The 14,521-nt window shown below is 41.2% G+C and overlaps 1 protein-coding gene across 1 annotated transcript in view; it reads right to left on the bottom strand.

The window, feature by feature from the left end:
* ANKDD1B (ankyrin repeat and death domain containing 1B) overlaps nucleotides 1-14,521 on the bottom strand; it is a 51,789-nt gene that overhangs the window by 9,119 nt on the left and 28,149 nt on the right. Inside the window, exons 8-10 of the mRNA XM_012664562.1 lie at nucleotides 7,895-7,993; nucleotides 5,445-5,543; nucleotides 2,253-2,351 (exon numbers count right to left, since the gene is read on the bottom strand). Coding sequence (XP_012520016.1) covers nucleotides 2,253-2,351; nucleotides 5,445-5,543; nucleotides 7,895-7,993 — 297 coding nt within the window. The remainder of the gene's footprint in view (nucleotides 1-2,252; nucleotides 2,352-5,444; nucleotides 5,544-7,894; nucleotides 7,994-14,521) is intronic.

The following is a 14,521-nucleotide window of genomic DNA, read 5'->3' on the forward strand; positions in this document are numbered from 1 at the left end:
GTATTAATGAAAAAGTAGAATAAATTACAAAAAGAAAGCATAGGGAAAATACTAACGCTAAATGTTAACGAAGTTAACTAGGCACAACTGGTGAAAGTGTCGGAATTCCACCCGTGATGGAATTGTGGGTGGTTGTGTTTTCCTTCCTTATGCTTTTCTGTGTTTTCCAAATTGTCCACAGTGGGCTCGTATTACTCTTTGGATCAGGAAAAAAAAAAAAAGAGAGAGTTAATTTTAGAAAGTGACACACAGAGAAAAATAAAATAACCTATCACGACTTCAGATCCTACACATGCAGAATGTGTGATTCCGAACTAGAATAGGGTGGACTTGGGCTTGCAGTGTGAATCAGGGAGGTGCTGGCTAGGGAGCTGTGTGGGTAAAGACAAGGAGGGGGAAACTACACGTTTTGGAGGCAGTTCTCTTTGCCAACGGTTGTAGGAAAGCACTGGATGACAGAGAAGTCACTACTTGGGTTCAAAGCTGGCTCTGCCTCTTACTATGTGTGTGATCTAGTTTCATCAAAATCTCTCCAATCTTCTCTTCAAAATGGGTAATTCTGTCCACCTCACAGAGGAGATGTGAGGATTGAAGTAAGATGGTGTGTGTGTGAGCACCTGACACGGCTGTCCCCCAAGAGCCTTCTCCCATACCTTTCAGTGGGGCTGGAACCTAGCGTGGCTCTCTGACAGCCCTCCAATGGCTCAGCCTGCATTATTGTACCACTTGAAAGACACAAAATTGTCTTTCTTTGAAAACAAGTTTACAGGCTGGGCGCAGTGGCTCACGCCTGTAATCCTAGCACTCTGGCAGGCCGAGGCGGGAGGATTGCTTGAGCTCAGGAGTTGGAGACCAGCCTGAGCAAGAGTGAGACCCCCATCTCTACTAAAAATAGAAAAAATTAGCTGGGCATGGTGGTACGCACCTATAGTCCCAGCTACTTGGGAGGCAGAGGCAGGAGGATCGCTCGAGCCCAGGAGTTTGAGGTTGCTGTGAGCTAGGCTGATGTCACGGCACTTGCCCGGGCAAGAGTGAGACTCTGTCTCTAACTAACTAAATAAATAAAGTAAGAATAAAATAAAAACAAGTTTACAATAACCAAAAGGTAGAAGCAACCCAAATGTCCATGGACAGATGAATAAATAAACAAAATTTGGTACATACATACAATGGAATGTTATTCAGCCTTAAAAAGGAATAAAATTCTGACACATGCTACAGGATGGATGAATCTTGAAGACATTATGCTAAGTAAAATAAGCCACTCACAAAAAGGCAAATACTGTATGATTCCACTTACATGAGGTACTTAGGGTAGTCAAATTCATAGACACAGAAGAAAGCAGAATGGTAGTTGCCAGGGACTGGGGGAAGGGAGAAATGGGGAGTTATTTAACGAGTATAAAGTTTCACTTTCGCGAGATTAAAAAGTTTTGGAGATTGATTGCATAACAATGTACATATACTTAACACTAGTGAACTATATACTTAAAAATGGTTAAGACGGTAAATTTTATGTGTATTTTACCACAATTACAATTTCTTTAATTAAAAAAAAAACAAGTTTAGACACATGTAAGTTTATTCATTGCAGCTCTGTTTATAATAGCAAAAGCTTAGGAACAACTTAAATGCCCGTCAGTTTAAGACTCGTTGAACAAATTATGGTATGTCCATATCATGGTCTACCATGCAGCTACAAAAAAAAGAATGAAGAACCTCTCCATGTACTAATATGGAAAGAGCTCCACTTTAATGTTAAGGGGAAAAACACTAAATGCAGAACAGTATACTGTATGTAGGTATGCCAGCAATGTCTACAAAGAGCAGAGGAATGGAACAAGAATATATTTATGTTTCTTATATATGCATAAAGAAACTCTGGAAGGAATAGAAGAAATTTATAATAATGGATACATATAGCCAGTGTCAGGCCAGTAAGAACAGTGGGTGGAAAATTTTTACTGTAAAACCCTTACTAGTTATGTTTTTATTTTTGGACCATGTTAATCTATAATCTTTTCAAAATTTTAACAAATAATTTGAATTCTGAAAACATATTTTGTTAGAGTAAAAATGCTTACTGACATATGTCAATCAAAATTGGGATGCTTTACTGACTGAAGAGGCAAGGTTTCTCGAGCCCGTGCCATTTTGCACAGAGTACGCTGATGCTGCCGCTCAGGGCTAAGGGCCAACAGGGAGGGCTTAGCAACCACCTCAGCTGAACAAAGTGAAGTCCATGTGATTACCTTATCAACAACCTTCAAGTCACAGCCTGCCTTCAGCAGGGTTTCCACCAGCTCCACATTTCCAAGATCAGCAGCTATATGCAGAGGGGTTTGCTGTCTCTGCCATGAGAAATTTAAAAAATGTAATTTGAAGCACAATAAGGAGGGAAAAAAGCTTGAGCAGCAAAAAGACAAAGGGAAAGTAGAGGTGCTGCATATAGGCTTAAGGAGAAGGGATAAGATTGTATACATTTAAGCAGATATGGGGACATATGTTTCAGCATTATTTATAACTGAAAGGAAGTTTCGTGTTTAACAAAAAGATTTATTCGATAAATTTTGGTATATTTATATATTAGAATAGTAGGCAACCATTAAAAATAATTTTTAAAAAATGATCTTTAAAAAGGAGATACCCAATCAAATTCATGCCCATAATCCCAGCACTTTGGGAGGCTGAAGCAGGAGGATCACTTGAGACCAGGAGTTTGAGGTTGCAGTGAGCTATGATGATGCCACTGCACTCTAGCCTAGGTGACAGAGAAAGACTGTCTCAAAAAAAAAAAAAACAACAAAAAAAAAAAAAAAAAGAAAAAAAGTAGAATGATGGTAGTTACCATGGGCTGGGGGAGGGGAGAATGGGCAATTACTGTTAATGCATATGAAATTTCAGTTTAGGAAGATGAGAAAAGGTCTGGAGATGGATGGTGGTAATGTGAATATAACAATGTGAATATAATTAATGACACTAAACTGTATACTTAAAATAGTTAAAATGGTAGATTTTGTTATGTGTATTTTACTATAATAAAATTATTTCAAAGATTATTTTTTAAAATGAAAAAATGCTTATGATATAACCATTAAAACCTTAGGAAATAACAACACTATATCTAGCTGAGCTTGATTTAATTTTAAAAGACATATAAAGAAAGAAGGAAATACAGTACATCAATAATGTTAACGGTAATGTCTAGATGGAGGAATTGGAGCTGATTTTTATTGCCTTCTTGATGCTTTCCTGTTTTTTTTTCTTTTCTTTTTTTTTTTTTTTTTGAGACAGAGTCTCACTCTGTCACCCTAGGCAGAGCATAATGGAATCATCGTAGCTCACTGCAACCTCAAACTCCTAGGCTCAAGGAATCCTCCTGCCTCAGCCTCCTGAGTAGCTGGGACTACAGGCACTCACCAGGATGCCCAGCTAATTTTTCTATTTTTAGTAGAGACAGGGTCTCGCTCTTGTTCAGGCTGGTCTCGAACTCCTGAGCTCAAGTGATCCTCCCGCTTCGGCCTCCCAGAGTGCTATGATTATAGGCATGAGCCACCGCGCCCAGCCTGCTTTCTTGTTTTCTCTATTTTCTATATTATAATGTACAAAGGAGTCCAAGACTTCTCATTTCTTTCTGGAGTAATCATTTTCCCATCAGGAGGATGGGAGTCTTTCAAAAGAAACACGTGAAATCACAAGAAAATCACCCATGTTAACCTCCCACCAAAATGAATGCTGATATGAAGACATTTCTAAAATATTAGGGCAGAAAGGAACCTTAGATATGATCTAGCCCAACCCCTAAACCAGAGAGGGAAAGCAACTTCCCCAGGATCCCACAGGTGGGCAATGGCCTGTAGCCCAAGACTCTTCCTACCAGAGCACAGGGCCAACCTGCTTAGGGCGTCAGCATGATTGCTGCCAAAAAATCATTTATCAAGGACCTTTCTTTAGATGGCAGTGTAGCCCATCACACTTACACTAACCTATCAAAACTCTATACCACTGCTAAATTTGACTGGCTTAAAAAAACAGTCTATACCAATGTGGAACAGAGACACAACTGTAATGCATCAAATGCCAACAAAACCCATTTGGCAACACTGCTACAAGTCTAAAAGGCAGGAAATGCACTAAAGCATTAATAAGAGTTATGTTTCTTTGGTGAGGACTACAAACACATTTAAGGTTTTTTAGCTTATTTATATTTTCTTATTTTATATAAATATTTTATGTTTAAAATATAATTTTTAAATTTTATATGTGTATTCCTGGCCTACTAAAAAAATAAACGATAAAGTCTAGTTCTGTAAATGGATGGCAAGCCTAACGAACACTCCTACCCTAGAGCACATCTAGCCAATTCTGTTGAAACCAAACTCACATGTGAGCACAAGGCTCTGTGTATTTAGCAAAGATTTTGCTCATTAGAAAAGATTTGGGGCATTACCATAGTTGAATACATAAGTATATTCAATAACAAGAGGTTTTTCTTTTCAAAAAAACTTTTGGGATAGTAAAAGTGGGTGGTGGGGAAGATAGGTTCCCAGGGGGAGGAAGGAACAGAAGTGCATATAAATAATCTTTATTAGGCTCAGAGCAAAAATTAACACATAGTTTAGAGTTGGGGGAAACTGCAGAGATCTGAGTCAATGCTCTGGTCTCACAGATGAGGAAACTGAGAGCCACATGGTGGGTCAGGACAGGCACGCCCACTGCACCGTGGCATCTCCCTAACCTGGAGGGGCACCACCGAGGCTTTTTTGGGAAGAGGCAGCCGGAAAGTCTCAACTGGCCTCAGGCAGGACCCTGAAAGGGCTCCTCTTCCCTCGGAGGCCCCTGGAAGAGGGCGGCTCAGCCCCAGAGAGCAGGCCCGGCTCACGCAGTGCCCATGCCCGTCCTCTTTGTTATTCTACCTCTGCATTCCCAGCTCCAGCCAATGATGGATTGCTTTTATGAGGCATTTGATTCTGCTCCAGTTGATTGAACTTACAGCAGTGATTTTTTTTTTCCCCAAGAGGTCTCTTTTGCCTTCAGGCTAAGGGAAGACACACTTACTGTCTCCAATGCAGAAACAAAGCTTCCTTCTTGTGGGGAAGGGCTCCCTGCCAATTACAACATTTCACTTTGGGGGAGTGGCTTTTGATTAAAGAGCCTCTGGCAGTTTACCTCTGAGCTACTGTTCATCAAAGTGCTGGGCCTGCTAGATGTGAAGGATTTCATCATGCACTGGCTGAACCCCCGTTGCCTTCTGAGAAAAAACAAATGGTGCGTGTGGGCGTGGGGGTGGGGGTGGGTGGGAGTTACAGAAGGAAAGGATAAAAAGAATGACCATGTTCCTCCCACCCTGAATTTTTAGGGTAGCTTGAACTTGATCAAAACTCCCCATAAACACACACTGCGTTGAAACGTAGACTCTCCAGCTTCTGATTTGCCTGGCTTACCTGATTTAAGATGTCGATATCATGCTGTGCCCTTAATAAGCTGTTTACAACTGTGATATGGTTGTTGGTAACAGCTACATGAAGCGGGGACTCCTTAGGCTGCAGAGAGAAATAAAAATTTAAATCCAAAAGATTCTGGCTCATCATTCAAATCAAAAAGCAACTCATTTCAGCAGATATTTACTGATGATCTCCCAAGTACTGGAATTGCCCATCCCAGTGGCGGCCCATAGTTAAGTGTTCAGCGATCATTGTCACCCCAAGTCTGAGAAGCAAACCTGCTCACCAGCAATCAGCTCTCCCCCTTCATTCTGGGGCTATATACTGAGCACCTGCTGTGGGCCAAGCCCTTTTCAGAATGCCAGGGATTTAGTGGTGAGCAAAGCTCATTCTCAGGAACCTTCCAATCTAGTGAGGTAAGCAAATAATAGTTTTTCCAAAGTCACACAAATACAGTATGCAATTACAATTGTGATAAGTGCTTTGGAGGAAAAGTAGAAAGTGCTGTGAGTGCATAGGGGCGGGGGGAGAGCTGACCTCTGGGAGGTCAGAAAAGATTTTCCTGAAGCACTGACATTTGAGCTCAAATATGAAGGATAAGCAAGTATTAAATAGGCTGAACCGCAGGACTTCTCAGAGCCTCCAAAGAGCTAAAGGACAGTGGGAGTAGCCACAAGGGGAAAACAGTTGCACATTCAGCATTTCCTGAATTGATTTGCTCTGGAGCCCTCACTCTGAAGAGTGTCTTATGGGACTGATGTCCCCATTACTCAGGGCACCGTCTTGTGCTCAGTCCTCCCACCTACACAGAGTCCAGCCACCATGTGTTCACCAAGGCTTTGCAGCCTGCTCTGTCCTGTTTCTTGGCTAAACTGCCTGTCTTCTCTGCTACAACCCTACTAGGAGCCCTGGCCCCTCACACACATCCCCACTGTGGGTGGGTCCCACTAGGGCTGTTGGCTTGAGGGAGTAGAGAAGGCAGCTGAGGTGGGGAAGGTCGAGCATAAGTGATCAAGGCAGGAGAGAGGCGTGAGGTTGCCAGTCCAGAGAAGAGGGGGAGTGATGGGGAGGCGTTACAGGTGTGAGGGAAGGGTACTGAAGATCCAGTGAGACTGTGGGCAGGACAGGAGTTGAGCTGAGAGCAGAATGAGTGGAGAGGGAGCACAGGTGTGTGTGCAAGGGGTGATCAGACTGAGTGAAACAGATGATATCAATGACACGCATCAGTTAAGTACATTCAACACCTTCTCATCACGGTGCTTACTCCACACTCACCTCCCTAACAGTTTATACTCTGTCTTAAACACCGGGTTAACAGCTTTTCAGGAACCATATCATTCACAATAACCCTAGGAGTTTGATCTTATATTCCCCACTTCATACGTGAGGCACAGAGAGGATCAGTAACTTCCACAAGGCCACGGAGCAAGGAAGTGGCAGGGACAGGACTGGAACCCAGGTTCCTTTTCAGGAGACAGGGCTAGATGGATGGAAGAGAGATGTAGTGAGTCGGCAAGAGTATCGCCAGCACGCAGAGGGAGCAGAAGGGAGGGCACAGGTAGGACAGCAGGGACTATCTGAGGTGAACCTAAGGGCTGTGGGGGTGGTGGTGTGAGGGGAAGGGTTTGTGCAAAGGTCTCTTCTGCTCAGGAATAACCTCCTTTGAGGCACTGAGCGTGAAAAAAGAAAAAACACCCCTCATCTCAAAGAAGTGGGCAGCCAGTGTCCTTGCTGGGCCACCCACCTTGCCGGGGCCCAGCTCCTCCTGAGAAAAAGGAAATGTCCTTGGACTGAACCAGGTAAGTTCAGAGCCAATTCCCTGGATGCCATGTTCCAAAAACTATCAGACACGGGTCAAATCACATCCCTTCTCTTGAGTTAATATAATAAATAGTAATGGCTCAGCAAGATCAAAGGAAATAATATTCTCACAGGAGAAATGAAAATAGAGTGAAAAATAGAGGAATGTTTCTCATCTAATTCCAGCACAGAGGGCCTTTCTCAATCCTACCTAAGCCAACGGAAACTTTTGAAAACCTACATTAGTATAAAGGACTGACTTTCAAAATAAAAACAGGATCGTTCGGTGAAGGGGGAAAATTATCACTCTTCTTCATATTTACAGCAGCTTCATCATTTTCCCAGACTGATAAATGTAATACAAGAGTAATGGAATCTCTAAACATACAAGACAGATTTATTGCAGCAAATACAAACATTTAAAACACAAAGATTACATTTTATTCAGAAACTTCAATGACTTCCTAAAATTCATCTCTTGGATTTTATTTCTTAAGACTCAGCCTCCAAAAGAAGTCAGTCAGTCTTCCCAGAAAGAATTCCTCCCTTGTAACATCTCCTCCCCTACATGTATCTTCAGGGAGTATCTCCCCGGTATAGCCAACCTCGTGGTCCTAGGACAAAAGCCCGTAACAATGGAATAGACTCACTTCCACTTTCTGGTGCAGATCCACGTTCTCACTGAGAAGAAGGTTGACAAGGGATGTGTGGCCATTCTGGATTGCTATCTGCAAACCACTGATATTGAGCTGTAAGAGACAGATGGAGAGGGAGTCCCATTAGAATCCAACCTGCTCTCTGGTGTTTATCACATGGTAATCAATTAATATAATCAAAGAGTACAACTATAGTCATATGCCACATAACAATGGATTTTGGTCAACAACAGACCACATCTTCGGTCCCCAGCCCCCATGCTGCAGACTGGTACCGGTCCGTAGCCTATTAGGAACCGGGCAGCACAGCAGGAGGTGAGCAGTGGGCTAGTGAGCAAAGCTTCATCTATATTTATAGCCGCTCCCCTACTCAGGAGGCTGAGGTGGGAGGATCGCTTGAGCCCAGGAGTTCAAAGTTGCAGTGAGCTATGATTGCCTGAGCAAACAGAGTGAGACTCTGTCTCTCTAAAAAAAAAAAAAAAGCCTTCTTGGATAAGGTGACATTTAAACCGAGATCAGAATGGCAAAATGTGCCCCCACTAGGAAAATCTGAGGCCACCTAAAGCAGAAGGAAATTTGTGACAAACTCAAAGCAGGAATCTTATAGCAGGAGGAGCTATGGGGGTCTGCAGCATTTACCCCTGAGGCACTACAGGCAGTGTAGGGCCTACAGATTTCTTAAGAGCCAAAGAAATCTTTGAAATCTAAAACAAAAAAATTATTGGCTCCAAGATATCAAAAGCAAACCACGAAAATGAAGTAAATAAATATTTAATTGACATTCATACTTCATTGATTGTTAAATGTAATATTCATAAAATATTCATTATATTTGTAAACAATTTGTAGGTTACATTTTTTCACCTCCCTTAAATTCTCAATTAGGTACACAGAGTTCTAAAAAATCAGAGTCAATCATAAATTAGGTGAGTTTGTCATAGCCAAGTAATTGTAAAAGCAAAAATAGCCTTTTAGAGTAATTAACAGCAAACAAAAATATATTTCAAATGGAATGTGGGAGCACTTAAGTATGTGTGATAAGACATGAGGTTGGACCTGCAGAAATACGAGTTCTTCAGACCTACCAAAGTCATCATCAGACCCAGGGCAGATAATAAGGTCCTGAAAAGAGCCTGCTGCCCAAACTCTGGGCAGCCCCTCCATCCAGCACAAAAGGAGGAAGCCTGCTGTCCACTAAATTCGAAATCTCACTTCAGTTTCCTCCTCAGAAGTGACTCAACCTTTTACCGGCTCCCCTTGCTGATGTGGGGCGGGGAGCACAAAAGCAATCTGGAGACCAAGGCTGACAGTGTCAGCAGGTGAAGCATTTCCAAGCTCAAACACAGCGATCACCTACAGGTGTGAAAGCAAAAGTAGGTCTGACCCACTCTGTGGAAACGTGTGTCCACACTGCTGGTTCCTTGCTTCACACTGCTTGCCTCACCAGGCCTTCACCGGGTTGACAGAGGTAGTGCAGGTATCAGTGGGGGCTGAGGTGGTTGATCTGAGCAGTGTGATAATGAACTTGGGAAATATTCTAAAAGAAATAAAAGCTGAAAAATGGATGCAAGACAATTTCCAGGCCGCCTAGAGCCTGTTCACAAGGTAGCTGAGGCCATTGGCTGTGAGGATATGGACAACAGAGAGCCTGCAGTCTTAGTCCGGTGGGAGAACGTTCGCTTGTGAAAATCACTACAAAACAAAATCCCTGTGAGGGCAAAATAATCAAATATAGAAGTGAGGGAGGGGACAGAACAATGGAGTGAGCCTAAGAGAGTCTTGCTAACCTGGGAGGCCTTACGGGGGATACAGACTGGGGACAGGGCAGCATCTGCACGATGACTGAACAGTAGCACAGCTCTCCACATGCTGAATATTTCACGGCGCCCATGAACTCTTAATTTTGTTTGCTTATTACATCAATAACCTTGCAACTTCAGTGGGAATCAGCTCACACCATCTTCATTTCCACTTTCCCTCACTATCCTTGTCTCTCTCTATAAAATCTATTATTATTATATTAATATTTATATTTTATTATATATTGTTTTCAATTCATGTTCTATGATGAAAATTGTCTATATTGCAATACAATTTTAGTATCTATCATTAAAATTTTTAATGGTTATATAATTTGCAAGAAATAGATGCACCAAACTTTTATTCTGTCTTCTCCTACCATTCATTCCACATACATGCTGTATCTAATTCTTGGCTATTGGAGCTAACTTTATCATCTATTTTAATGCATGTAGCTAGCTTTTCCCTCCTTTTAGAGTATTCCCTTAACATAACTTCCCATGGATGAAAAGAAAGTGACAAATTGCTTTTCAAAGGGCTTATACAAATATATACTCCCACCAGCAGAATACAGGTTATAAGACATTACCAGTTTGGGACTTTAATCTCAATTCTAGTGTTTCAATTTTGTACCTTTTGAAGAGGAATTGTTTATATAATGTGCTGATATAAAGATCTCTAAGATATATTGGCAATCAAAAGAAATAAATAAACCTAGATGCAGAGCAGCATATGCCATATAGTGTGCTACCATTTATGTGGTGTTGGTCTATATATGTGTGTGTGTCTAATAATATTTTCCATGTGAATGCATGGAAAATTCCTGGAAGACTAAATGAACTATTAATGATGTTAGTTCTGGAGAATGACCTTGAGATGTGAGGTTGGAATAAGACACTTTTTCTTCATTTACCCTTTGGAACTTTTGAAATTTTTTTGTCATGAGTTATTTTCATTATAATGAAATAGAAAAATAGAAAAAGGAAGTAAACTATCTGAAAACAAGGCCATTGCGGTGGAGTCAAACATAAGTTTGAATCTTTGTACTGCCCTTGACTAGTTGTATGATCCTGAAGAAGTTCCTTAACTTTTCCAAATTCTAGTTCTCTGATCTAAAAAAATGATGATAATAATACAGTCTCAAAAGTTTCAAAGCTTCTCAGTACATACATACAAAAGTGACTGCAGGCCGGGCGCGGTGGCTCACGCCTATAATCCTGGCACTCTGAGAGGCCGAGGCGGGAGGATCGTTTGAGCTCAGGAGTTTGAGACCAGCCTGAGCAAGAGTGAGACCCCGTCTCTACTAAAAAAATAGAAAGAAATTGGCTGGACAACTAAAAATATATAGAAAAAATTAGCCGGGCATGGTGGCACATGCCTGTAGTCCCAGCTACTCGGGAGGCTGAGGCAGAAGGATTGCTTGAGCCCAGGAGTTTGAGGTTGCTATGAGCTAGGCTGACGCCATGGCACTCTAGGCTGGGCAACAGAGTGAGACTCTGTCTCAAAAAAAAAAAAAAAAAAGTGACTACATACAATAATGTTCTGTCTTTAGAGGAAAGCACCATCCTGCCTTCTTCACACTCCAGGCTGACCACTTGAGTTCTCAAACGATAAGCCTTTTTTTTCCCAGCATCTACTCTGTATAAGCCAGGCATGTATTAGTTGCTATGCAGAAAACAAAGTAGAATAAGAGTATCAGTGTTTAAGAAGTGACAAGTACTTGCTCCTTTTGTCCCATCTTCAATTATTCCTTCCTCAAATTAACAGAAAGAATGGTATTGCTTTAGAGGAGATGTTAATTGGGGAATATCAGAAGTAAATCATTAATTCTTACAAAAACCAAAGCATATTATAACTATTAATTCAACAAAATCCCAGTGAGTAGACTAATGCAGAACCAGAGTCCCCAAAGAACATTTAAGCTCCCACTGCACGTGTGAGAATGCCTGGAGCACATACTTTATTTGGAATGTTGATATCACTTCCTGCTGCCAGTAACACTTTGCTGCATTCTTCATGACCTCCTTCAACAGTCAGAAGGAATGGTGTTTCTCCATTCTAACAAAAGGAAAAATGAGTTAAAATTAATTGTCCCTTGTCGTGGAATGAAATTACTTGACAGTGTGTTTTCTCTATACCTTTTGTGCATTACTCTTAATAACAGATAGCATTTTGTCTTCAAAACAGTGTTACATGAAAAAAATATATAAAAAAAATGAATAGCATTTATTGAGCAACTATGTGTCAGCTGATACTGCCAAGAGCACGTGCTTTGGTACAGTTAACTCACACAAACCTATAAGGTCAAGGTTAACATTATTCTCATTTTACATATAATAAAAGCAGCAAAGCTAGGATGCAAGTCCAGCTGTTTGGCTCCAAAGCCTGCACTCTTAACTACTCTGCCGTGGCGTGTCCTTTCAGACTTTCCATCCACCATTCACACTCTTCACATTTATTTACTAATTTATGTAGCAAACATTTATTCAACTGTGTGTATTGGGATTGGAAGATACATAGGACACAGACGCTGACCACGAGAAGGTAACAGCCTGTTAAGAAAGATAATCTTGGAAAAGGGAATTATAATACAGCATGAAACATAAAAAATTAGAAGTACACTTGTACAAAGTACAGCTTTAATCTTTACAACTGATTTAAAATGTTGCATATCATTTTTAACAAATAATATTAATTTTTAAAAAAGTAATCCCAGTACTTCTCCTGAAACTCAGGATTAATACTAGTAGGATAAAGTGAGAGTTTAATTCAGGTCAACACATAGAGGAAAAAGAAGGAACTGGTCCCCACAAAGTAGCTGCTTAGGTATTTCCTGTTCCTCATGCTGACTCTTTTCTAAAAATATTCGGAAGAAATGCAGAATTCCTTCCCCATTTCCTAGCCATTTCCCCGTTTGGACATTATTTTGTTTTTCTTCTTTTTTTTTTTTTTTTTATTTTTGAGACAGAGTCTCACTCTGTTGCCCGGGCTAGAGTGCAACCTCAAACTCCTGGGCTCAAGCCATCCTCCTGCCTCAGCCTCCCGAGTAGCTGGGACTACAGGCATGCGCCACCATGCCCGGCTAATTTTATACAAATATATTTTTAGTTGTCCAGCTAATTTCTTTCTATTTTTAGTAGAGACGGGGTCTTGCTCTTGCTCAGGCTGGTCTGGAACTCCCGACCTTGAGTGATCCACCCGCCTTGGCCTCCCAGAGTGCTAGGATTACGGGTGTGAGCCACCACGCCCAGCCGACATTATTTTCTTAATGAGTACATTAGGATAAGTTCAGAAGGCTTTACTTGTAGCTAATGAGGTATGAACAACCATGTCAACAGGAAGACAAGAGCATGGACACCAGTGTTCCCATCCCAACGGGGTGGGAAAATTGTGTTCCAGGCTGCTTTACCTCAGTGCCCAGGACAGCCATCTGCTTATAAAGGGATTTCTCCCCATAATCTGTCTTCTCATTTTTCCAGGAAAAGAGATGCCAAAAGACAAACTCCAGTGGGAAAAATATTTGCAAAAATGTGAAGGAGAGAATTCACATCTTTAATATATCAAGAGCCTAATAAAGATTCATATTTTTGACCCAATAATCTACCTCTAAGAATATACCCAAAGGAAATAGGAATTCAGACTAAGGTATTGCAAAGAGGCTTGTGACAGAATTACCTATAATATACAAAAACTGAAACAAACTAAATATCCAAGAGCTAAAGAATAGTTGAATGGATTTTGGGCAGCTGCTAAAAATATACTGTAGGTATATGCAAAGTAACACAAAGGAAACTGGAAGGGAAATACATCAGATGTCTATAAGATAATTCTTTGAGTGTGGAAAAAATATAAAGCTGCTATTTTTCTTTATATTTTATTTCTGGCACATGTTTTATAATATATTATTTATAAGTGTATATGTGATAGGCACATGCCCAAACATTCTTTACTAATATGAGTTTGCTACCAAGACTGTTTGGAGACTACTGCTCTAGAGCATATACACATGGGTCACGGGTCACTCTAACTGATCTGGCAACCGCCTGTATCAGGAAGTAGAGGCAGCCCATGGCTGTATGAACATTATGAATCTTATTATCACTGTATATTCATTTTGTGCAAATGAGACCTGTCACAATCTGCAATTAAAATTTGTTGGACTTTATGAGTTCTCCCCAGTGTGCCCTGACTCCAAAATAGCTATTAATAAAAGGTGGATGAAATTTATGTGCACATATTCCAGTGATAAAGTTTTAAACAGAACAGGGCAAGCATGACTCAGACTTTAAATCACGGCTGGGTGTGATGGCTCACGCCTGTAATCCTAGCACTTCGGGAGGCCCAGGCTGTAGGATTACTTGGGGCCAGGAGTTTGAGACCAGCCTGAGCAATATAGTGAGACCCCATCTCTACAAAAAATAGAAAAAATTAGTTGAGTGTAGTGGCACATGCCTGTAGTTCCAGCTACTCAGAAGGCTGAAGCAGGAGGATCACTTGAGCCCAGGAGTTGGAGGTTGCAGTGAGCTATGACAATGCCACTGCACTCTAGCCTGAGCAATAGAGCTAGACTCTGTCTCACCAAAATAAAAAGACTTAAGTTCTAAGACTATAAGACCTGAGCTCTGCGATAGTTTTGTTTTGTTTAAGAGACAGGGTCTCACTCTGGTGTGATCATAGCTCACTGCAGCCTCAAATTCCCGGGCTTAAGCAACCCACCCACCTCAGCCTCCTGAATAGCTGGGGCTGCCAACACCAGCCACCATGCCCAGCTAATTTTTTAAGATTTTTGTAGAGACGGTGTCTCATTATTTTGTCCAGGTT

The sequence above is a fragment of the Propithecus coquereli genome, unplaced genomic scaffold (assembly GCF_000956105.1).
Source record: "Propithecus coquereli isolate 6110/MARCELLA unplaced genomic scaffold, Pcoq_1.0 Scaffold9, whole genome shotgun sequence".
Lineage (NCBI taxonomy): Eukaryota > Metazoa > Chordata > Mammalia > Primates > Indriidae > Propithecus > Propithecus coquereli.